Genomic DNA, 25,738 nt, shown 5'->3' on the forward strand with positions numbered 1-25,738 from the left:
TCACAAATGTCTTAAATTCTGATGAAGTCCAGAGGACTTTGGCCTCTAGATTCATTAGTGACATTGGTCTGTAGTTTTCTTTATTCTGACATCTTCATTTGGCTTTGGTATCAGGCCTCATACAATGAGTTAGGATGTTTGGGTTTTCTTTTTGGGTTGAGATGAAGATGTTCCGTGATTGTTCATGGTGATGGTTGCACAACTAACTATATAAAAACCATTGAATTGTCTACTTAAATGACTTGTATGGTATCTCAGTAAAGCTGTTATCCCCCGCAATAATCTTGAGAAGAGCTCATCTATTTTCTTTAGCCCAAAGTCCTTATCCTGGCCTTCGAAGCCCTCGACAATTTTTCCGGCCATCAGATTTCAGCCATACCTCTAATTTCTCTTTGTATGTGACTGATCCAGTGATAATGGTCAACTCACTGTGCCATTCACCACTTCCTGCTCCCTAGATCTCCCAGAACATCTTGTGCGTCTTGCTGCTTCACTCTGCCCAAGGGCAGTTCCACCTGTCTTGAATGTTTCTGTTTCTTCCCACCGAGGACAATCTAACTTCTCTTGCAAATTCTGTTCAAGTTTCTTCTACTTATACTACTCTAGCCCACAATTATCTCTGAGTTCCAAACCCTTAAATCTGATGAGTATGTTATCTTATCTTGCTTTAAAAAAAAAAAAGGTGTGATCTGGGATGTGTTAATTTCCTTAAGGGGACGGTCAGACAGAATATATGAAATCAGTACTGTTTTGATAAATCTGGTATGTGTTCGTAGTACCCATAGACATGTACTTTTTTTTTTTTTTTTAAATGCATTTATAGTTGACTCACAAGTTTACAGGGTTTGCTTTTCATTTTGTACTTCTCTGGTCTCCGCAAATGGTTCTCAGTGCCATGGAGAAAGGCATGGTGTGGTATATCTAGCCATTAAATGCCAGTACCTATTGATGTATGTGTATGTTTGAAAGATAGAAAGATGCAGAATTTTCAGTTGTATTTCATAATTTTCCTTACGTATTTCTAAAACATATTTTTGAGAAAAATTTATTGTATTAGAGTAGAAACAGTTGAGTAAAGTCCTCATGTATAGAGTCCATGTGCAGATGGAGCATGGGTAGGGGAGACTGGTTATGTAAAGGCTGCCCTTTGGAGTTTGGTGAAATGTAACTGGGAGATTCCACAGCATCATGGTGTAATATCAAGAACAGATTTCAAATAATGTAGAATTGGATTCAAATCTCAGGTATCTACCTCATACTTAGTTGTTAGGGAGTTAAGCCAAGATCCAAATTTCAGGTTTGTTTTAACTTCAGGACAATTAACTACTATGTTGTTTTACATTCCATTCTTCTTCTTCTGTTTCTTCTTCATCGTCGTCTTGTTATTTTGTTTCTCTGAGCCTCATTTTATTCATGTATAGCATGAACTTATAATTCTTGCTGTGCAGAGATGTTTTGAGGCATAAATAAGAATGTTTGTAAAGCAGAGAGCTTGCTCACAAAATAGGGATGCCTATTACTATGAGTAAGATATTTTGTTTGCTTTAAAACAATAGCACCAACAAAAGATTTTGAAAGCATGTCTAAAACTTAAGAGAAATTTGCTAATCTTTTAGCTTTAGAAAATTAAATTCTTTATATTTTGGCACAGAGTTCTCCGTGTTCTCTTTCTCTAGAATTTAGATAATTTCCCAAGTAAGTCACTTGTGAGTAATTACTTTCTTTCCCTCTATTGTCTTTTTTGTTGTTGTTCAGAATGAGTTTTAATCAAAGAGGTAACGGAATTATACCTTCTTTGTCATTAACTTCCCTTCTGAAAATTTTGAGAATGTCTCAGGTGGTTAACTGCAACTGTTATATATTTAAGCCTTAGGTTTTGGAGTTTCTGGAATGAAGTTTAGGAAGGCTGATTTTTTTTGTTGTTGTTGGAAGCCATGATAGAAAAGAACTAGAGAAGTGGTTATTGGTTTTCATCTTGGCTGCAGAAGTATTTGCATAAGAGTATTTGTTGGTGTTGCTATAGAAACATAGTCAAAACTACAGCAGGGAAATCATCACAAATGAAGCATTGATTTGGTTACCTGGATTGTTTTTCTTATGTTGGAGTTATTCATAATTGATTTCAGAACGTCTTTGACTTTTTTATTCTTAGCTGTTATAAATATCCAGATATTATAAGTTGTTCAAAATACATCAGCATTGAGCATACTGATACTAATCATCTAAGGTTTTTTTTTTTTTTTTTTTTTTTGGTCACTGTTACTCCTTAGAGGTTTGGGAAAAAAAATTCTAAGGCAAATCCAAATTTCCTGTTTGTGATGGTAATGGATTGTAATTTTTAAAAAATGTGCATCTCCATGTATTTCAGGATTGTTGGGGATTTTTCTTAATGAAAACCATATATAGGTACTTTTTTCAAGTTTTATTTATACTTTCTTTTGCAAATTTATTATGAAGTTATACTGGCCATGCTGTCCATTTTAGCTTTTTAATAAAGCTACAATTTGGCTCAGGAGAAAGTGGTTCCACTAAGCAGTTTGCAGGGGAAAATAGCTCTGCTTCTGGCTTTTACAGACGCTCTTGCTCTAAGGAACAACAGCTATTGAGTCAGTTACAACTTCAGTGGAAGATGTCTTGCAGCTGTGCCTTTTTGGTTTTGTTCCAGAGATAGTATTTGTGTGCACTGTCAGAATGCCTTAAAGGCCCACCCTGGAAAGGATTCAACTCTATAAAAGGAGTTTTGTTTTATAACCTTTCAGATATTCTTATGGGATTCTGGTGGTGACGGTGGTCTTCATTGTCTTGTCTTTTAAACTGGCATTTTATTGAGACACAGCCTTCACAGTTTGAGAATAGGGATTACAGTTATAGTTACTGTATCTTATAAAATGCATTTAGTTAAGCCTCTGGCACGCACTGTGATTAAAACAGAACACCTCTCTAAACCTTGAGATTTCAGTGAATTATTTTTTAACTTCTTTTTTGCCTTTATATTGATATCAAAATAGTATTGATTTGGTTATATTCTTCTGAGTAATTTAATAGATATTGATTTACAAATCAGGTTGGTCTATTAGAAGGTAGATTATGCAGGGAACCCTAAACAAAGTTTGAAAAGTTTAAAACACCAATGACTTTTCATGTTGAAAATTATGTAGTTTCACCTGTTCTGAATCATGTTGACACAAATGCCAAGAGAATTATCACTTGATTATATCCTAGGAGATTGGCAATATTTTCTCTCAAAATTTCCCTTTTCTCCTCAATTTTTTTTTTTCTCCTTTAAATGCTCCAAAGTTATCAAAACTATTTGGGATGGAGAACAGGGCTTCAGATGCACTCCTTTCTTTCTAGTTTTTTTAAAGCCCCTCTTCTCCCAGCTCATGTGTATTTCTAACTACCTTCACTTTGGAGTCTGGAGTAGAGGTATTCTCCTGCTGACCCAGGGTAAACCCTTTTCCTGTGGTTTTGACCCTTTATCTTCTATCTCTTCTGAACTACCTGACATCCATTTTCCTTTTTCTCTTTTGTATCTTGAACTTCTCTCCCGTAGTCTCTCCCACCAAAAGCCCGTACCAAAGAAAACATCTTCCCGCAACCTTGAACTTCTTGTATTACTTCCCTCTTCTCTAGCTTTTTCTTCATCGCTAAACTTGATTATTTTACACTTATCTCACACCCTTCTCAAATGTTATTTTTTTGTATCCTATTGGTTTTTTCCTGGCACTATCCAGTGAACTTGCGCTTAGACATTCCCAGCAATCTTTTCATGATACTTAACACTTTATTGGTGCCTGAAGCAACCTGCCTTTGGCCCCATTGTCCACTCATCCTATCTGGACTCTTCTCTCTTGGTGAGAGAAGAGTCCAAAAACCAAAAGAGTCCAAACCAAAAACCAAACTTTTTTGGTTTGCTGTTTTTTTTCTCCCATGCTAATCTTCCCAGCCTCCTTTATAAGTTTCTTGCTCTTTACTTAGGGATTTCTTATGAGCATTTTTCTTACTCTGTTTGCCTGGGGTAGCATCTACTTCCATAGCTTCAAATAACACTCATTGATGAAGTAGTTCCAAATCTTAGCATGGAAACCCAGACTCTGTTGTTCAGACACACATCTCCAACCATCCTGCTTTTCCACTTAGTTGTCACATAGTTACTTAAGTCCAAATGCAGTAAAACTAGAAGCGTGCACTTCTTTCATCCCTGTGTCCTACCTACTCTTTTTGGAAATCTCTGTCTAGGTTATTGGCACCACTTTCTGACCTTTGACTACCAGGAACCTGGGAACTTTTTTCTCCACTACTTCCACAATTCATTATCATTCCCTCTTTTACCCACTAAATATTAATTGACTTCATCTCTTCCTTTACATCTTTGTTGCGTCTGTGTTAGTCTAGCTGCTATTTCCTGCATCACTGGAGCGTCATCTTAATCAGTTTCCTTTCATTGTGTCACTTGTTCTCACATGACTTCCAAAGTAATCCTCCAGAAATACCAAATTAATATTATTTTCCATTGCCTACACGATAGAGTTAAAACATCTGTGCTTAGCATATTGGTCTCTCATTATTTGGCTGCCTCCCTTGTCCCACCCCCTCTTCTCCCCACCCTGTGTTCCAGGCAGATGAGGTACTTACCGTTCTCTACATCGCAATTATCTTTTATGATTCCGTGCCCTTCACTTACTGTTCCCATGGTGAGGAGTGTCCTTATACCCCCTTACAATTGGCCCAGTAAGCTCCTTCTTATCCATCAAGGTCAGCTCAGATGTCACATTGGGAAGCATTCTTCCCTCACCAAATCAGTTACTGTTGAATTGTTCATGCCTATATTCTAGTTCTTATTCTCTTTGTAGTGCAGTTATTTAAGTACCCTGTTCTTACAGTTCTAGAGATAAGTTTCATGCAGGTCTGTATATCCTCCTCAATAAACAAAGAGCAATTCCTCATTGGATGAAAGAATCATAGCAAAACCCAAAAGTACAGAATTAAAATCAAGATCTCATAGGCAAAGGCTATGGTGAGTATGTTGGATATTCTTTGTTTACTGTTTTGGGTGGCTCGGGGCTGTGGATTAAGAAATTAATTCAGATTTGGAGAGTTAGGTTTTAAAGGGGAAGCTACAGGAATAAATGAGTAGAGCTGCAGTTTCAAATTATGGAGCTAATAAAGTTGAGAAGGACTAGAAGTACACTGGGTTCTCAAACAAGTGCCCAAACCATGCAGATGGCATACATCAGGCAGAAGTAAGGCTGTGATGCTGGTGAGGTGAGGAGAGGGCCCCAGATGGGGTCGGACCTCCCCAGGGCATGATGTGCAGCTGCGCACTACTTATTCCACACATCTTAACATTCCCCCCCTTGCCCTGGTAGAAGCTGTGTTCAACTATATACAACACGTTTTTTGACAAGAGCCTTGCGTTGACATATTTGCTGTCTATATGGTTCTAGTAGGGCCTCTTGGATAGTGGGGGTCCTTTTAAAGGAAAGGAGAGAAAAGAAAAGAAATGATAGGGTAGATTAGGGTAGGGAAACAGTTTTCCTTCCACTAGTTGAGGGGAAAAAAATAGATAAATAGAACTGGTAGGAGATTACTATATATTAATGTTTGTTTTTAAATAAAGGTAAACATAATGATACATTGAACCATTTTTAGAGGAAAGCCTAGATGAATTTTTTGACCATTCAAATTCTATATTTAATAGTAACTTGCATTCATTTAGCATTTTGCACTTTGCCAGTAGCCATCATGGTGTTTCCCCTGTAATCCTCACAGCAGTCCCATTTATATGGGCAAGTTATCTGCTGGTACCTTCTTTTTATAGACTTAGTTAACCAAGTGGCAACATGGGATCTATCCAGACTGTTTGAGTATAAATTTAATGTTCATTCACATTGGGAAGAGTAGATAATTTCTTGGCAATGACCTCTTTATTTTTGGAAACTTATAATTTGGGGGGAGTGGGAGGGTGTAGGGTTTTTCTTGGGTCCAGAGGGTGGGGCAGAGCTCGGGAGATTTTGAGGTCTGCTGGATGCCTCGTCTCAGGGCTCTTTGTTCTCTCTGGCCCTTGGACAGCCATAAAGGGCCTCTATTTCCTGTTTTCTCCTTAACAGTATCTTTTTCCGTTCTTTTTCGTCCAGGCAGGGCAGTCTTTTTACGGAAAGGCTATGGAATTATTAGAGTCTGACATCTAGCCTGACTGAGTTCTACTACTATATCTACTACCAGGATTTACTGTATAACCTGGACAAGTAACCTAACTTCTGGCCTCATCTGTGAAAGGCTAGGGCTAGAGGTACATGAATGCTGAGATCTCTCTGGGCTCTATATTTTTTTATTCTACAAAACCCCCATTTTGGTCAGTCATATGTAGGGCGTTGCACGGGTCTTGCACAGGTCTTACCAAGATCTTTGTTTCTGCTTTGAATGTAATGGGCTTTGCTATAGGTGCTTTCATTTTATTTCTTTAATCCCTAAGGCAAGGTGGGTGTCATCAAGTTAGCAGTAGCATTTGTTCATTTAAAATGAGAGGTGAATGAGCCTAAACACTGTGAACATATGATACTTTCCTTGATCTCCCCAAGGGAGTTGTCCATTTTGCTGTACCTCTGTTATAGCCCTTATCACATGTGGTGTATTTTTGTGTCTGTCTTCCCTGCCTGACTATGACTTCTCTGAGGGCTGGCATGAGGAAGAACCTTCTAGTGGTAAGGGCTTAGACCAGTGTCTGGTGCACAAGAGAAACTCAGCAAATATTTCTTAAACGTGTAATGAAAATAATACATTTTAAAGTAAATGCTGGATTACTGGTCTTAATATGTAATTCTAATAGTGATGCTCCTGACTTTTGTAGTTAAAAAAAAAAGAAAGAAAGAAATTTGTTATGACTTTGTCCTAACACCTTTAGATAGTTTTGAATCACTAACTTTTTGATTATAGATTCCCAACTACCACTCCTTTATTTTTCCTGCCCCGTACCCGTTCCCACTCTCTTACCAAACCAGCTATAAACTGGGGTCATACAGCATGTTTCTTTCTCAGTTTTATAAATCTATAGTACTTTCTAATGTTACATTTTTAAAGATGGGGTAGGGAAGGAACTTTGCAAATGACTTATGAGCAGTTGTACAAATTATTCTGGATTTAGAGCCTGAGAGAAGTTAAACCGTGGTGGTGTGTGGTCAAAAGAGAGCTTATACATAAAAGCCATGGAACTAGTGCAGTTTTTTTTTTCTTTTTGCTGACATCAGATAGCAATGATCCTGTGAAATGTGGGCTGTTAGAAAATTTTATAGGCCAATTCAAGTTCATCCAGATTGAAAGAGTCAAAACTTTTCTCCATGTTTGTTCAGGAAGTATAGTCTTGCATGATGATTGGTAGATGGGAAAACTGGATTCTCTGTAAAATAAGGAGAATAAAAAATGGGTTTTCTTTTGTACTTTTTAGGTTATTTCAGAAAATTCTGTGTGCTATTTTTTTTCTGGTGTGACAGATGATGATTGTCTCAGGTAGAGGCTAGATGATTAAAGACTGAAAGGCTGTTTTCTTCATTGTCTTTATGTAACTTTATTTTCTGCACAGAGTTTGATTTTGGAGATAAGAGTGACCCATCAGATTATTAGGTTCTTTATATCTTATTCAATTACTTTTTTTTTTTTTTCATCTCCATGAAACAGGAGGTAGGGAAATTTTAGAAAGTCAAGAAATTATGATACTGGGTTTAAGATAAAATTCTAATTATATACAAACTCACATATACAATTATAAGAAAAATATTCCCACTCTCACCTCAACCAACTCCCTTAAATACTTAAAATAGTGTTCTTAAGAGAAACATCAAATTTCTTTTTAGTGGAGTAATAAGATAGTATCAAAACATGGCTATTTATGATCTTCCCCAGACAGATGTAATAGGTATAAATTCTTATTAATAATTTTTTATATTCAAACATTTGTGCATGTTTCAACCAGTGTATTTGGTGCACTTTAATGCATTTAAAATCTTACTGGAAATGAATAATTTAAATGACACTGGACCTGTTGTGTATATTTCTCTGCCAGTAACCCACTGAGTAATCTTACACAAGTTATTTCACTTCATTGGGTTCCATTTACTCATCTGGAAAACAAGGATGTTAAAACAGAGATAATGCAGCATTGGTGGAAAAGTGCATTTGGGAGGCAGCTGTACTCACCACTCTGCCACCATCGTCACTAGCACTGGCTGTGAAGACAGACCAAATCAGTAGACATTCTAGCTCTGCCATTTATTGGGTATATGAGTTTGGAAACTCATTTAAATTCTCCGGGTTCTCTTTTTATCCACTTATTGATGGTTCGTTCTGTTTCCAAATCATAGTGCCACAAAACGCAACCTTAATTCCCTTAACCTTTGTTTGAACGAGATTCAGATGTCTTCTTATAAGCAGGATATTTTATATTGAAGGCAGCAGAGGAGCTTGAGCACAGTAGCATTGGGTTTCATAATTAAGAAAGTAGGTGCCTTAGTTGGCTTGGGCTGCCACAATAAAATACCACAGACTGGGTGGCTTAACTGACAAATTTGCTCACAGTTCTGGAGGCTGGAAGTCCAAGATCACAGTGTGGTCATTTTTTGACGAGGGCTGCTTTTCTGGCTTGCGGATGGCTGCCTTCTCTCTTTGTCCTCACACGGTGAGGCAAGAGAGAAAGAGCAAGCTCTCCGGTGTTTTTTTCTTACATGGGGCACTGATTCCATCATGATGGTCGCAAGCCTTATAACCTCATCTAAATCTAATTATCTCTCATAAGTCCCATCTCCAAACACCGTCATATTGGAAGTTAGTGCTTCAACGTACACATTTTGGGGCGGGATACAATTTAGTTGGTAGCAGTAGGGGTGTTGGCAGGAGGCACAGGGGTAACGAGAAAGATCTGGGATGGATTGTAGAGATCTGCCAGTATCAACTTCACTGGATCCAGTTCTTTCAGTAGTTCTGAGACTTCTGGCTTCCATGGAGTTAACACATTGCAGAAAAACATTTGAAGTCAGTATTTTTCCCAGTATATTGAAATAAATCTGCCATGTACTGCAGTATTTATTTAAAAATACATTTAACATTTAAAAAGTAAGAAGACCATAATCTAAATAAAAGATGATACTTGAATAAAATTGGCTCTACTAAAAACTTATCAGAATTTTTGTGGTTATTGAAGTTTCCTTTCATTATATTTGACTTGTTTGTTTGTTTGTTTGTTTGTTGTCGTTCGTTTGACAGATATTAATTTCTTCAGAGCCATTTTTTCACTAAGTTCCCTATAAAGCAAAACTTACCCTTTCTCTGTTAGTTAATACAGGTGATATCTTATTTATGTAAATATCTAAAGTGTTTTCTTTGTAATTAAAAAAAAAAACCTCTTTTTCTTATTTTTAAAAGACCTTACTGTAGGTGAACTTGAACATATAATATTCACTGACTGAGGAACTGCTTGATAGGAGAGCGATGTGGTAGCAAGGCAAACTTGTACAAATGCATGCAGATCCAGTGTCTGTCTTGCTCCTGATTTGCAATGTAAATATCTATTAAATTGTGGACATTTAAGGGTGGTGGTTAGTATTGTAGAATTAAGGAAGATTAGTTGTTTTTCAGACCTCTCTGACCTGAATCTTCTAATTAATTTATTTTCCTCTGTGACTTTACATTTCCATTGCTTCTGTACGTATTTGTATTCATTTGTTTTTGTATTCACTTTGTATTCAAAGCAAAAAACATGCCTATAAAAACTGAAAAAATTTTCAGCAATAGTAGAATTATAAAAATTATTATAGAATTACAGTTGTGTCATTAAAACTATTCTTTATGTGAGCTTTCTTCACTTAATGGGTAGAGCAGGCAGCAGGAAGATGACTTTTTCTTTGACCCATGTGAATTTTCTAGCTGAGGAATGAAGTAACTTGGAATCAAGCTGGGCTTTTCTACTGAGCATGCCCTTCTCCAGCAGGGTCTGGCCTGGGTGGGGCTGGTCTTGCTCATTAAGCTTTTGCAGACTGGATTTCCATCAGCTTTCCACAGTCTTCTAATGGCAGAGAACAGCAGACAGCGGGCTCCATGTACTTAAAAGCTGTGTATGTATTTCAAGGGGGAGATTTTTAGGAAATTTCTGTTGTAGCAACTAGGTTTTATGGTATATGTCTGATTGTTTTGCTTTTGAAGGAAGCTTGCCTTTGAGAGTGTCAGTATACAGGGGAGTGAAAATTTGGAAAATGCTGATGTATAGAGTAGATGGCATCTGGGTATGTACAGTGATTGGCAAGGGAATATGTTCAGTTATATTTGAACCAAGCCCTGTGGAAAAAAATTCGTGTGTGTGTGTGTGTGTGTGTGTGTGTGTGTGTGTGTGTGTGTGTGTTTAGAGTTTAGTTTAGACCACTTGTTTGCATTTTCCTAGGAAAATGTTGAATTTTGTCAGGTCATCTTTAACATAATTGCCTTTTTAGGTTTGACCTATGAGAGTAATGAAGCTAGTTGCTTTATTTTATACATTTGTCCTGCTGTTTTACAACTGACTTATTCTGTGGTAGATATACATATATAAGAAAGTTGTTTATTCCTGAATTACAGAGAAGTATATGTAAGGTTAATAGTGTTCAGTTATGTTTTTTAACATGTTAAAGGATGACAGATGTGAATTTAATTAATTTGTAAGATGCTTCACTTTCACGCTAACTCAATTGATTAAAAGAAGTTGTACTGATTGAAATAAGCTGGCAGAGATTTGAATTGACATTTTTAGCATCTGCAAATTAGGGGCCCTTTTGATTATCAAAATTTGTATATTGTTTTGATAGTGTCACACTCTAAATATTAGTTGAGTAAGGATAGGTCTCAATATCTTCTTTTACTGAATATTTAATCTGTTGTTACATTGAAGATGTGTGAAAACTCATCATGTTGCTCAGCCTGACGTAGAAAATACTGTCTTAATGATTTTTCTTGATATGGTCTACCAATCTGTCTCCTTTTAATAAGGAACTGTGTTTGACTCTACTTTCTAACAAAATGAAAGGCAATACCATGATCGCCAGATGATCTCTGTGTCTTCTTTGTTGTTGACACCACAGAGAAGGCTCTTGTACAACCAAAATACTTACCAGGTATTTTAGCGGGGAGCGTGTGTAGTTGGGAGTTTGTTTTCTGTTTTTAAGCCCCCTTTTTGCCTCCTTAAATTACTGGCAACTTGCGTGTGGGAATAACTAACTGTGGAGATGATGGTGATGATTTGGATAGCCAGTCATACCACATTATATGATATACTGATGACATGTAGTTTGACATGATAGCTGGATCACAACAAAAGATGGGAAAGGGAAAAGTAAATTTTGACATTGAGTTTGCTTGAGTTTTTTGATGAACTCAGAATTCGAAGGCTGCCATCTTTTCTAGCAGTTTCCTATACAAAATCATGTTTACAGATGTTTAAATTTTGAGAATCTTACTTCCAAAAAAAGGAAATATATTTAGTTGAAATAAAAACTTATCCTAGCCAGCACCACCTAAAAAAGTAGTTATTTGAAGCACTTACTAAGTGAAGTATTTTTGAGCTAAACTAATACTGATTAGAAATACTTAAAAAAAAAAAAGGTCTTAAACATTCCAAATGGCATGTCTGTAATTCCATTGTAGTTGCAGCTTTTCCTACCCAGAGAAAGTTGTTTTTATCACACCAGGCTTGGAGGGTCCATATGTTTAGAATCTGCAACGCACCTTCTGCTGACCAACCAGAGAACTGGCGTCAACATTTGGATCTGCTTAGCTAAGCTAGAAAAATCATTCAATTTATCGTCTCCTATTTTAAGAATAGATGCTATACATTGGCATAACTCTCTTGGTAGTGCTGTAAATATTTAAAATAGCAGAAGAGCTAATGACCAAAATTTAAAAAGTGAATTATATTTTATGACAAGATTTAGATATTTATGCCTGTCGACTGCAGCGGTCCAAAGCTTACGGAGAAGAGGATTTGAAAGCGTGAGATCAGTGTAGGCTCCGGCTTGGTGGCCTTGTCATAGTATGGGGCGTTGATTGACTTTGACAAGCTTTTGTCTTATGACCTATTAAAATGCAGCGTCTGCAGCCTGTGCATTTATCCTGTGCAGTTAACCTTGGTGGATTTGTCATTAGCTTATTTGAGAAAAGCCTCCTGAACCACTGGTATTTTTTAGCTAAAAAATTGAGTTTGATTCACACAGAAATAGTATTAAACTGGTTGTAGATCACCACGTGATACCAGGTGCATTTTTATGATGAGGCTGGGTAAGAATCCCATGTTGAAGGTAGTTGTAGGATGAACTCAGGAAAAGCATTCTCCCTGGAATGTATTTTATGAACATGCGATTGTTGGAGTTGGCTTAGCTCTGTTTTGAGTCTGGTTATGATGTCACTGGAAGAAACTGCACAGTGTATTTTTCTTTTGTATAGAACATTATATGAGGGTGGTCCAAGTAAATGTTCCCAGAATGCTAGGAACATCACAAAAGACATTTATCAGGGAGCCACCGGATGCATAATACTGGGCTAGGAACATGTAGTTACTAATCTGCACAAAAGTTTCGCCCTCTTCATGTGAGCATAGGAACAGATGTGGGACAGGGAAAAGGTGTGGACAGGAAACGTGACATTTCTTGTGCTTGTCAGACCAAGTTTGTTCCTGCTTTTGCCTATAAATGTGGGAGAAGCTGCTGCCAGAGATTTGGAATGTTTAGGTATGACCAGCTTAGAAATTTAATAAGAATCTTCCCATTTTTTCTCTTTTAAAAGTGTCCTCAACTTTCAAAGAAGTTTATATCCAAGTGCCCTGTTCATACTTTTCCAGCAAAAACTAGGAGTAATCTTTTTGGCTTGGCGCATGTGTATCAATAGTACTGTTAGCAGAAGATGCCTTTTTGTCACCTCCACACTGAGGGGAAAAAGGATAAAAAACTAGCAAGGTTTTCTGAGGAACTTTATGTGTTTTAAAATTTAGTAAAGTTTTGTTTATATTTTTTCTGTTTTGATTTTCTATCTTTTTTTTTTTTTTAGATTCTACATATAAGTGAAATCATGGTATTTGTCTTTCTCTGTCAGACTTGTTTTCTCTGTCAGAATCGATATACTTTAAAAAAAGATATCTGTCTCCTCTAAAAGCTTTTCCTACTTAGAGCAGTCTGTACAGGGTTAAGGATGGGTATGTGAAGTATGCTCAGTTGGAGGCTACAGAAGTCTATTTCTTTGAGGATGTAGAGACAGTCTTAAATATCAAATGCTGCCAGGAACTCAATTTTATTTTAGACTCTTAATGCTACTGCTGGGCTGGAAGGCTTTTATACCTATACAGTTCATTTGTGTGGCCAGAGCTGTGTGACAGGGCTTATGGCAGTTGTGGCATTTGGGTGATTTCCGAGGAAGCAGACCAACCAAGCTGGGTTCACTTAATGCATTAGAGATCTTAATGCATAAATATTGTCCTCCTAATAAAGTATTTAAGTGCTTCAGTTTGTATAAACTTCTGCTCAGTAAAAACTTTGTCTCCTGTATCTGTACCTCTGTACCTCACTTGCCCAGTGTCATTCACCATTTCCTATAATCACTTTAATTCTTCTACATCCTTCCCTGTTTCTGTATCTGTGGGATATAGTCTCACAAGTAGGATTACTGGTTTAGAGGGTGTACACACTTGGAATTTTGATAGCTGTTGACAAATTGACTTCCATTGGGTCTGCACCAATTTACTCTTCTACCTGCAAATGCCTCTGTTCTTATAGCCATGTTCAGTGATTACATGATTAAGCTTTTGGGTTTTTCCATTCTGAGCCTCTAGCTTGTATTTCTTTTACTGTGAGTGTGGTGAGCATCTTTTAATGTGTTTGTGTCCCTTGTATTTGTTTTTCTGTTAATTCTATGCTCATCATTTAGCTACTTTTTTTTCCCCCCTTGTTGGGGATTGGTCAGCCTAGCCAATTTAGAAATGAAATTAGTTTTGAATTTTTGATGTTGAGGAAATTTATAATCAGTACTATTTTATTTGGCTTTTTGTTCAAGTTACTTGAATTCAGCTAGAGAGCAAATACAATTGAGAATGAGAATTAAGTGCTCTTGAAAAAGCATGGTGTCTATTTGTATTTTATGAGTGTTTAACCACCGTGTCCAATGAAGGACCATCGTGCAACTTCCTGAAGAGATGACAGTGTTAGTCTTTAGGAAAACTGTGTCAGCTTTTCAAACTGGTAGTGATTTCTGAATGTAAATTACCAAAAATTTCTGAATTAGTGACAAGCTATTTGACTTTGTATTAATGCTAATCTTGCTGCTTCTGTCCCCCACGAGACTGAGAGCAGGGATTCTTTCCTCTGTGTTGCTGGTGTCTGGTTCATATGCTATGGAAGTACTCAGGAAACATTTGTTTTGAAAAAGGCTCAGATACAGACACAACCCACATCCTGAAGGTCAGTGAAATTTATTGTGGGGGGCTCAGAACATGTTATTAATGATTATAAAGCCACAAATGTAGTAATAGTTTAATAATTTTTACTTTTTCAACTAATGAACTGTCAGGTATTATGCTAGATGCTGGTTATATAATACTGATGTTGTTTGGGATTGGTGGCACTATTGAATAAGCTCTCGAGCGGACAACTTCAGTTCAAATCCTGGCTCTTCCATTTACTGGTTGTGTGGTTTTGTGAAAGTCGTTTATTTACTTTTTTACCTTCATCTGTAACATGGGAATAATTTTAGTTATTCCTGAAAGGGTTGTGAAGATGAAAGGAATTGCTACACACAAAGTCTCTAGAATAGTGCTCAACAGATAGCTGATATGATCATTTATTATTATTGTAATTTATTAGGTTGTGCTTACTATTAACTACTATTACTATTATAATTTTTAGTGAAAAAAATGGACATAGTTCCTTTTTTCACAGAATCCGTATTTGATGGCATCGGCACACCATTTAGTATGAATTTATTACGTATCAGGCACTTTATAACATCTAATTTAATCCTTAGAGCCGCTAGTGAGTACATATATCTGTGTTTTGCTTATGAGGAAACAAATTCAGCAAGGCTGAATAACTTGTTCATGTTATATGACTAGTGAGTGACAGAGCTAGAATTCTAATCCTGGCATTTGGTCCTCAGACTTGATCTCCAAACCACCATGTTATTTTACCCAAAGATTAGTTAGCTCCACACAGAAAGTTCTGGCCATTGCAAAATTTGGGACCCCATTTGGAAGAAGAAATTTGAGCAAATTCAGTTCAATATTTCTGATCACACAACTCAGTATGATCGATGATGAAGAGCTGACAGAGTTCTGGATGTCACTATCACCTCTATTAGTGTGTGCTATTGGAGTGCCGAATATGACAAGGTTTATGTTTTGCTTATGAGAATATTGATGTTCAGTATTGGGATCTTTAATTCATTCATGGCCTCTCATTATTGAGTTCTTACTTCAGGAAAGAGTGTTTCTGGGATGACCCTAGCTGCTTGTGGAAAAGACTTTGGCACAAATTTCTTTCTTGACCTAATTCTTAATGAGAGCAGCAGAGACTTGCTTTTAACAAATAAGATTGTTAGCACTTATCTTTGGTGTTACTAGAATTAGACATTTATTGAAAATTAGGCCTTGACTTTCATACACCCTCCTCTCCAAACTTATAAAAAGGAATCTTAAACTGTGAACTCTTAAGATTTTTTGTTTGTTTCATTCTTAGAGTTTTTAGAATAAAAAATGGTTTATCTCACTAATTCAGAAAATAGAGTTTTAAAAATTGAGCATCTGGGAAAAACTGAACATTTAGACAACCATGGCTCTTAGGTATGAGGGCCATAATCCAGTGGGGAATAATATTTACCTGAGATAGTTCCGTATATGCTCCCAATTTCTTAGGGCTTATTTACCAAGGCATGTGTCAGAACATGATATGTGGGGGCTAATAGTGGCTGCGGATAACTGAAACCCCTGGATCAATCGTTTGAACCATATGGGAGTATGCTGTCTCACATAACATAGTAGGACCTGGCCATGTATGGCGTGCTCAGGGGCTGGTCCTCTTCTCTGTGATAGTCTTGTCAGTGCCCTCTACTGTGTGTCTCTTTTCCTCAGGCTTTCTTCCCTCATGGATTGTTCAAGATGGAAGCAGCATTTCTGGGAGTCATGTGTACAATGCTCAGAGGCAGAAGAGGGGCCTTCTCTTCCTTGTGGCTCTTGTAAAGAGAGAGGAACCTTTTCCCAGAAGCCCACCAACATACTTTCTCCATGTCTTCTTGGCCTGGGGAGGGGGACTACCATGATGGCCTTAGTCCAGTGGAACCTACCCTGGAACCCAACTTAGAGGCAGCCTCTTTTGGCATGCATGTGGAGGAGAGAGAAAAGCTGAACGAAATTTGGATTCTGTTAAAAAGAAGAACGGGTGGAAGAAATACATGCTCTGAATGTAACATGATCCTGCCTAGACTTGAACTAGCAAAGGACTACAGTTCATACCTTTTGTATATGTGGGTTTAATTTAAACCAGATGCTAGCTTTTATATCTTTATAAAAATAGTTCTTTCTCTCCTATAGGTCCCTTTTCCTTTAAAAACAAAAAACAAAAAACAAGTGATACAGTGCATTATAAAGATAACTAGGGTGGGCAGCATTGGATTATTTCCAAACTATTGTTTATCAAAGAGATAATATGAACTAACAGATAGTCCCTTTGGGATCTCTCTGTACTTATTTGAATATGGGATATAATATTTTCTAGACCTTCTGACACTAGAGATAAATAAACCTACTAGGGAGAAGAATTACTTACATTCTGCTCTAAGTTGGCCTGTTTTTGTTATTCCTTCTCCCTCTCCAGATATTTCTTTTTCCTCCCTGTCCTCCTCATCCCTTCTCCCTTCCATTTACATGCTGGATATATTTGATAAGCATCACTCTTGTTATGTCCTAAGTAGAGTTAAGTAGCTGCTGAATCATTTCTATATTTCTGGTGCTGTATTATTTTTTTTTTTCTCACATTTAATGCTTTAAGGGCAGGTAGTGGAGTCTTGAAAGACCTTGTCTTGGGTACAGGGTATTTAGGGAGATGAACGTAGGAAGTACTCGGGGGTATTAGCGAGCTGCTCTACATGTCCTCTACCCAGTCACAACAGCAGAGGAAAACAAGTTTTGCGAGACCTAGAAAATGACCATGTTGGAACTGTGCGCACATTGCCAGTATTATTTAGGTTTTATTTGTTGCACAGTTTTTGTCCTCCGAGTTCAAGGGAAGGCCGCTCTATCCCCTCACCATTTTTGAAGTTTAGGAAAGCATACTTTCTCATTTTGTAAATCTTGAGCCCATAAGTAATGAACTGAGCTCTGTGGGTAGAAATCAAAGATCTCTCATTGCTCATGATCTCAGCAGAGGATGGGAGCCACTCAGCGGGCAGCAGCACCCACACTGTTCCCTGCTCAGGGATTTTGTTAACAGTGAGGGTTCGTAGTAGCCTGGTTCTCTCACGGTCTTAAGGAAACGTTTGGATCCAGTAATTAGCATGAACCCCTTGCTTGAAATTCTTTGTATGAGTGTCTGTAGTTGTGTATCTGTTTGCTTTGCTTTGCTTGCTATAGTACTCAGATAAAGGGCCAGTGTTTTTCAGTAGCATAATATTATTGGGTAGATAGGTTAGGCTTGTGATAGAGATAGCACCTTGGAATTTACCTTCTTTTTAAAAAAAGAATGGTTTCATAGAACACAGTTCCTTACCTAACCGGTGCTGAACCTCTATTGATGATGGTTTTCTGCTTGGTTGCGTGTTAAATGACTCATGCTTTTTCTCATGGAGCTGTTACAATAAATGAACACTTTTATCAACCCAGATGGAGCATGCCAATATGGTAATTGTGTCAAAACCACATGCTTGTCTAATGGACTGGCTGTTCACAGCAGTGTTCTTTTTGGTTGATAAGTAGAAAGATCTTTACTTAGTATGTTATATAACTTACTAATGATGGATTTTGAGTATTTGTAATTAAAGCTTAGTGGAATGAGCATTACTAAAGTTTGGGAAACCATAGTTCTGGTTTTGTCTTTACCCATCTAGCTCTGTGATCTCAGGCAAATAAAGTCTTTCTGAGCCTCAGTTACCTTTTTAATAAGATCAAATGAGGGTATTAGACCAGATTTCACAATACTCCTTCAGTAAATATTAGATGTCTCTTATGTGCCAGTCTAAGTGTTGAGAACATAGCAGTGAAAAAAAAAGAGAAAGATCGCAGCTTTTATTTTAGTGGGAGAGATTGCGTTCCACTGCAGGAGTTTCCATTTTAGTGGGCGACAGAGTTTAAAGGCTTATCCATCTTTGAAACTCGTAGAATTATAGGCATGATAATTACGGTGCATGAATGTGCTATAATCATGTTTTCTTGATGGTGGTAATTTGTTCAAGAAACCATTTTATGAACAAAGAAGGTAGTGTTTAGGTTCGAGCTTTGTTGAGCTCTTGAAACTATTTTAAGAATGTACTTATTTCCATATATTTACATCTATCCTTATTGTTGAGTATTTACAATCTAATTAGCCATTTCCATTGTTTTTTTATCTTGTAACTTCCGTTTGAATGGGCAGTACTGCTCAGCTCTGAGGTTCATTTTTTTATTATTACATTTATTGAGGCAACATTGATTAATATAATATCACATAAATTTCAGGTGTACAGCATCACAATTCAATGTCTGTTTACTCTATTGCACGCTCACCACAGCTCTGAGGTACTTAAAACGTACCTGTTGGAAATACAGCAGTGATTGAGGAGTACTGCTTTGTGAGGCTTCCTGGCTTGCTCTCTGTGTTAGCACCTTGTCTTTAGTTTTTGTCCATTAGCTCAGTTTCGATTACATGGCCCAATGATAATCTTCAGATATGATTTTCTCTGCGATGGGAATTCATCTGTAAATTTCTTATTTGGGGGAGGGATAGGGCTAATGATTATAAATGATAGGATACATTCATGTCATTCTGTAGCCTTTTTCACAGACTGGCACGAATCTTGGAGCACTAAGCCAAGAACAAGTTGATTCCCTTTTTATGGACAACAGAAGAGTTGTGATTGCATTATGAAATGCAGGTGAGAACAGATGTATGGTCCATTTTCTGCTCCTCTGCTTATTACCTGCAAAATGGGGGTAATCCAACCTTGTAGGATGTTTTGAGTAGAAATTAATGTGTGCGATGTCTGACACAGTAAGCAGTGAATAATAGCTCTTATGATTAAAATACAAATATTAATACTTTTAACACAATAATCAAAACTTTAGTTTTATATTTCATTGCTTATAAAATATTTTGAGCAAAAATCAGCTTTAGTTGATTGGTCTCCAGCTTATTTCTCATGGCCAAAGTAATTAGAGGGGCACCCATTACCTTGATTAGCTTAGACAAGTATGACATTTTTGTTTTAATTTTTACCAGGGTATTTAATCAGCTCTCAAATATTTAATTAGAGACTATATGCTAACAATCAACTTTGGCATTTCATGATTAATGTAAAAAATATTCTCCACTTAAATGGTACGTGGAATAAAGAAAGAAAAAGGTTTTCTGTACAACATGGAGCCAGTTTGAGTACTTACGTAAGGGTCTTATTGGCAGACATGATTTTGCATTTTTATTGCCTAATAGTGATGCAGCCACTATAGAAAACAGTGTGGAGGTTCCTCGAAAAATTAAAAATAAAACTCCCATATGAAAGCCAACAATTCTACTTCTGGGTAAATTTATTGGTAGAAAATGAAAACACTAATTCGAAAAGATATGTACCCCATGTTTAACGCAGCATAATTTACAATAGCCAAGATATGGAAACAACCTAAGTGTCTGTCCATCTATGGATGAAAGGATAAAGAAAATGTGAGGTATATATGAATATTATTCAGTCATGAAAAAAGAATGAAATTTTGACATTTGTGACAACATGGAATAACCTCAAGGGTATTATGCTATGTGAAATAAGTCAGAAAAAGACAAATACCATATGATCTTTCTCATACTATGTGGAATCTTCCAAAAAAGCAAACCCAAGCTCATAAAGGTGGTCGCCAGTTGTGGGGTTTGTGAGGTGGGAGAAATGGGTGAACCGTTTCCTTTTTTTTTTTTTTAGTTTAAATAAATTGAGAACAAAATCCCAAAACTTAGGTTTATTAATGGCAACTGTATTCTGTCTGAGCTTTCGTCTCAGGTCTTAGGAAAAAAAGCTTAATAATAATATTAGTTTGGTATAATGACTTAACAAATTAGATTTGCCCCATTTCTTCCTAAATGAAAGCAATGCTTTAATATCTTACACATTTTTGTTTATATTGAACTAATATTTTCATTCAAAAACTATATAAAACAAATATAGTTTAATATTGAGCTGTGTTCAGTATCACTTGCCAGGTTTTAATCTTCAGGAATATCGATGATATAATTTTTCCACAGTATAACAGGCTAAAACCTAGATAGCCCACCTGGCTTTATCTGTGATGTTTACTTCCCAGTTTGATGAAAATATGTTTAAGTTTGGTGATCTGATATTACACACAGGTGTAGAGCCACTGCAGATTAGATTCGTTCGTTATTCTTTACCTCACTGCTTCTGCCATAGTACAGATCATCATTTCATGCCTGGGTTATTGCAGCAGCCTCCTGGATGTCTTTCCATTTCAGTCTTTTCTCTCATCCTGTGCTTTATAGCCTGGGCTATCTGAAACGTGAATCTGATTCTGTCGCTCCTCTACTTAAAGTGTTCGTGTACCTTCTTACTACCTTTAAATCAGCCTCCAGACCTTTATTAGCACAACACACAAAACCTTTAATGTTCTGGGGTCTGCTTACTATTCACCTTCCTCTTTCCCTCCTGTCTGCCACTCAGAAGCTCCCACCTCACTTGTACAGTGTATTGTTTTTCAGTACTTGTGGTTTCCTATGGGAGGGATGTTCTCATGTTTGCACACTTCCCTATACTTGGCACATGCCTCCCATCCTGACTTCCTTGCCTGAGTAATGATGATTTCATCATTTTAAAGCAACTCAAATCTCAACTTCTGTAGAAAAGTTTGCCTAATGACCCTCTTCTCCTAATCTGGGTTAAGTGTACGTCCTGTACTTTTTAAGCAACATGCTTTTGACTTATCTGTACTCCCTCCTCCCTGCCCCCAAGACTGTCTTTATTCATATGCCCAGTACTGGGCACATTGTAGGAGCCCATTAAATATAGGCTGACTGACTGAATGTTTTTATGCTTGCATATTAGACACGAATAACATTTAAATTTTTCTTATCAAGATGGCGGTTTAGTGATTTTGAGTATATTCACAAGATTGTACAACCATCACCACTGTCTAATTCCAGAACAATTTCATCACCCCACAAAGAAACCTCTACCCATTTGAGCATTCATTTCCTATTCTCCCCTCCTTCCAGCCCTTTGCAACCACTAATGCACTTTGTCTCTGTGGATTTACCTATTTTGGAAATTTTACATAAATGGATTAAACAGTGTGGCCTCTTATTTCTGACTTTTTTGACTCCAAATAATGTTTTCAAGGTTGTATGTGGCAGCATATATCAGTACTTCATTCCCTTTCATGGCTTAATATTCTGTTGTATGGATAGACCACATTTTGTATATCCATTTACCAGTTGTTGGGCATTTGGGTTGTTTCCATTTTTGGCTATTATGAATAATGCTGTTACGAACATTTCTTTCAAGTTTTCGTCTGAACATATGTTTTTATTTCCCTTGGCTGAATACCTAAGAGTAGAATTGCTGGGTCACATGGTAACTTTGTTTAACTTTTAGAGGAGCGACCACGCTATTTTCTTAAGTAGCTGTGCCATTTTACATTTTACATCAATGTTGAGAGTTCCAAATTTTTCACATCCTCACCGATACTTGTTACTGTCTTTTTGATTATACCATGCTATTATATGTGAAATGGTGGTGTCTCATGGTGGTTTTGATTTGCATTTCCCTAATGACTGATGACATTGAGCATTGTTTCCAGTGCTTATTGGCTGTTTTTCTTCTTTGGAGAAATGTCTACCCAAATCCTTTTGCTCATTAAAAAAAATTTTTCTTCTTATTGCTGAGTTGTAGAGTTCTTTATGTATTATGGATACTAGACTCTTATCAGACATACTATGCAGAAGATGGTGAATAATATTTTAAGAAACGAGTATAATACTGATACATGCTGCAACATAGATGAACTTTGAAAACATCATGCTAAGTGAAAATGCCATATGTTGTATGATTCCATTTCTTCAACATGTCCAGAATAAGCAATCCATACAGACTGGAAGTAGATTAGTGTTTGCCAGGGGCTGGGGTGGTGGTATGTCAAGAATGGAGAGTATTAATGGATGTAGGATTTCTTTTTGGAGTGATGAAAAATTTCTAGAATTAGATAGTGGTAATGGTTTTACAGCCTTATGAATGTACTCAAAACCATTAACTGTATAATTGGAAAAGGGTGAGTTTTATGGTATGTGAATATTTCAAAGAAGCTTTAAAAAAAACTGTATTTTATTTTTTGAGCTATTCAGGTTTGTACTACTTAGAAGGTAGCTGAGAAATTTCCCGTTGGCCAGGGAGGATGCCAGGCCTTTGAGCACTTTAATCATTGCTAAGAGAGGAGGGAGCATGCTCTCTCCGCCTTTCCTGCCTATTTTTTTATGTCAGTGGTGCTGCTATGCTCTAGAAGTCCCTCTTTGCTTGTGTAAAATGAAGACAACCAGTTACTTTTCAGATTTAATATCAATTTTGTTTTCATTAGTTGTGATAGGATCAATTATTAAATTTTCTTTTATCCCTATAATGTGTTCATTTGGTTCAGATCAGAGTTCCCTAGATATTTTCTTACAATCATATATTCAAAGAAAACTGAGGTTGGGTGGGATGCAGTATTGGAGCTTTGATCATCGTTTGAGAGTACCTGTCCAGAAGACTAACTTTTGCGTTGGAATAGTTATGATAATTTATGAGATTTAATGTTGGAACAAAAAAGAATACATTGCAGATTTAATTTTCTCACTATTAAGCACCCAATATTTAACATTTTTTTATACCAAACATTTTAATGTGTGAAATTGCAGTGAAATGTGTCTCAATACTTTCTAATATTATCAGTAACACTTTGTATTAGAGAGTAAGGGATACCAAGTATAGAGAAAAGTAATTTTCTTTTAAAAAATGGATTTTTGGGGTGAATTTTTGTTTATAGCTAGATGAAACCAAATAAAAGTAATCATTTTTTCTAGAGCTCTTGATTTTAAGTGCTATCTGTATAGAATCAGAATTAATTCCATTGTGATGCTAGTTTTGGTTCTTTGATTCTGATAGAGAATTCTCAAAGTAGAGTAGCACTCTCCATTTTTCTCTTGAGGTTATGAACCGTCTTTCCCTACAGGTGTTTTCTCCCCGTCATCTCTCTACCATTCCCCTTCCCATCCTTCATTACCCTGTCCTTTGCCTCCAAACTCTAAAACTGGGAGAGTTTGTAAAATAACATGTTATGATTTTGTTTTGTTTACAGCATAAGCTGTGACCATGACTACTGAAGTTGGCTCTGCGTCGGAAGTGAAGAAGGAACCTGACCAGTTGGGAGCAGATGCAACCAAGGAGAAACCTAAAGAAGTAGCAGAAAATCAGCAGAATCAGTCATCTGATCCAGAGGAAGAAAAAGGTTCCCAGTCATCTCCACCAGTTGATAGCCGAAGTAGTCCACGCCGCCAGAAGAGAGAGAAGGATCCTTCTGAGAGCAGGGGGATTTCTCGATTCATACCCCCATGGCTTAAGAAGCAAAAGTCCTATAACTTAGTAGTGGCCAAAGATGGAGGAGATAAGAAAGAGCCTACCCAAGCTGTTGTGGAAGAGCAGGTTTTAGATAAAGAGGAATCTCTTCCTGAGGAAGAAAGGCAGGCCAAGGGTGATGCTGAAGAAACAGCTCAGAGGAAACAGCAGGTGATTAAGGTTAATGTCAAGGAAGAGAAACCTTCAGTGATCAGTCCTGAGCCACAGGTATGTTTGAGAAGTGATTGTCTGGAAATGAAAGCTTGATGGTATAACCACGTAACAAAAAGAATTTGTTTGCTTTGAATCATTTCTGGATTTCTTGTATTAAGATACTGCTTTAACTTTTATCTAGAACATGAGTCTTAGATGGTTTAACCACAGTCTTCTCCTATTATTCCCTTTAAAATTTTCAAAAACGATAAAGCAAAACAAAAAATCCACTATATGTGCACACCATAAAAAAATTTATATTCTCAGAATCCTGCCATCTCTCCTTTTAAACAGTATGTACTTTAATACCTCTTTGATTTGATTTTTTAAGTGTTCAGTGAGTAGGAAGAAATAGATTTATATGTGTGTGCATTTTGGTTTCCTAACAAAACTTAGATTTTGCCATGGTATGGAATAATAGGGAATTGTATTATTTGAAATGATGTTTAAATTGCAGTTGCCAAAATGTAGTTTCTTTTACTCATTTAATGCTGAAATTACCAAAATGGCAAAATGATAAATTGACAGCGGATTGCGGGGAGGAAGACGTGGGGGGAATATCCTTTCTCGCAAAAATTTAAAGCCTTTTTTAGGCTTATAGTGTTTATAACAATCACTGTTATTACTAAGGATTTTCCTTTTAATGTGTTGTCTTCTGCGAATGGGTCAACTTCAATATGAACTTAATTTTTTTCATCAACAGCCTGCTGAAGAAGTAAGGAAAGAGAGAGAGGAGGAGAAGGTAAAGGAAATACAGGAAGACAAATCAGAAGCTGCAGCGAAAAGGGAGACAAAAGAAGTGCAGACCAATGAATTGAAAGGAGAGAAGGCCTCTCAAAAAGCCACCAAGAAGACCAAAACTGTTCAGTGTAAAGTGACCCTCCTAGATGGTACCGAGTACAGTTGTGACCTGGAGGTGAGTCAGAGAGCTGATTGGAGATCTGTCTTGATGTGTGGAATGAAAGCAGAGGTATAGTCTGCCTTCATTTGTGGCGTGGCATAATGAGTACATTTTTGGTTCCTGTAAATTAGTTTGCCGCAACTTTACATTAAAAAACAAACAAACAAACAACAAAACAAGAAAACATAGAAGGAGGTCATCATTTCCATTCCAAACAGTAGTTCCTGACCCTGTTCCAGGGGAAGCAGGGCTGATGTTCTGCCAGTGTGCATTGGTCAAGTATGTTGTCTGGTGTCTGTTTTGAAAAGATGATACATAGTGTGAATATTACCTGTGGCTATAAAATATTTCACTTGAGGAGAGATGATAGCCCTAGATTGACATTTCAGAGTCGTAAAATTTCAGCAGTTTAACTCCAAGTGCTTTTGTCCTGAAATAGATAATGACTTAAAATCTAGCTCATTTATTTATTTTTAATTAAAAAACATTCATGATTCACAAAACATATAATTCATTAGCGCTGATGCTGATTTATACCAATATAATTTTAAAAAACGTCTAGCACCTTATAATTTTATGTTAATCAAAAGGGTTTATTGCTTTTCATAGCTAAATTACTTTATTTACATGACACATTCTAATAGCTGATGTTTACTGAAGAACTATGTGAAGAGCTTCGAATGGATTATCTCATGTAATATTTATAAGAATCCATATGAGGTAGGTGGTATTATGGATACTCCCAATGTTACAATGGAAAATGTCAGCTTGGAGAGGCTAAGTAATTTAGAGAGGTAGTGG

At 36.8% G+C, this 25,738-nt stretch overlaps 1 protein-coding gene across 11 annotated transcripts in view; it reads left to right on the top strand.

Annotated features, from left to right (window-relative positions):
* Positions 1–25,738, top strand: part of EPB41L2 (erythrocyte membrane protein band 4.1 like 2) — a 203,574-nt gene that overhangs the window by 72,199 nt on the left and 105,637 nt on the right. For 10 of the 11 annotated variants that reach the window (XM_023529810.1, XM_023529815.1, XM_023529812.1 and 7 more), the window contains exons 2-3: positions 23,567–24,051; positions 24,740–24,952. In XM_023529810.1, coding sequence (XP_023385578.1) covers positions 23,581–24,051; positions 24,740–24,952 — 684 coding nt within the window. In that variant the 5' untranslated portion in view covers positions 23,567–23,580. Of the gene's footprint in view, positions 1–19,013; positions 19,117–23,566; positions 24,052–24,739; positions 24,953–25,738 lie in introns of those variants that run through there. The other variant, XM_023529811.1, reaches the window with a different exon arrangement.

Source organism: Pteropus vampyrus, unplaced genomic scaffold (assembly GCF_000151845.1).
Source record: "Pteropus vampyrus isolate Shadow unplaced genomic scaffold, Pvam_2.0 Scaffold43, whole genome shotgun sequence".
NCBI classification, from domain to species: Eukaryota; Metazoa; Chordata; class Mammalia; order Chiroptera; family Pteropodidae; genus Pteropus; species Pteropus vampyrus.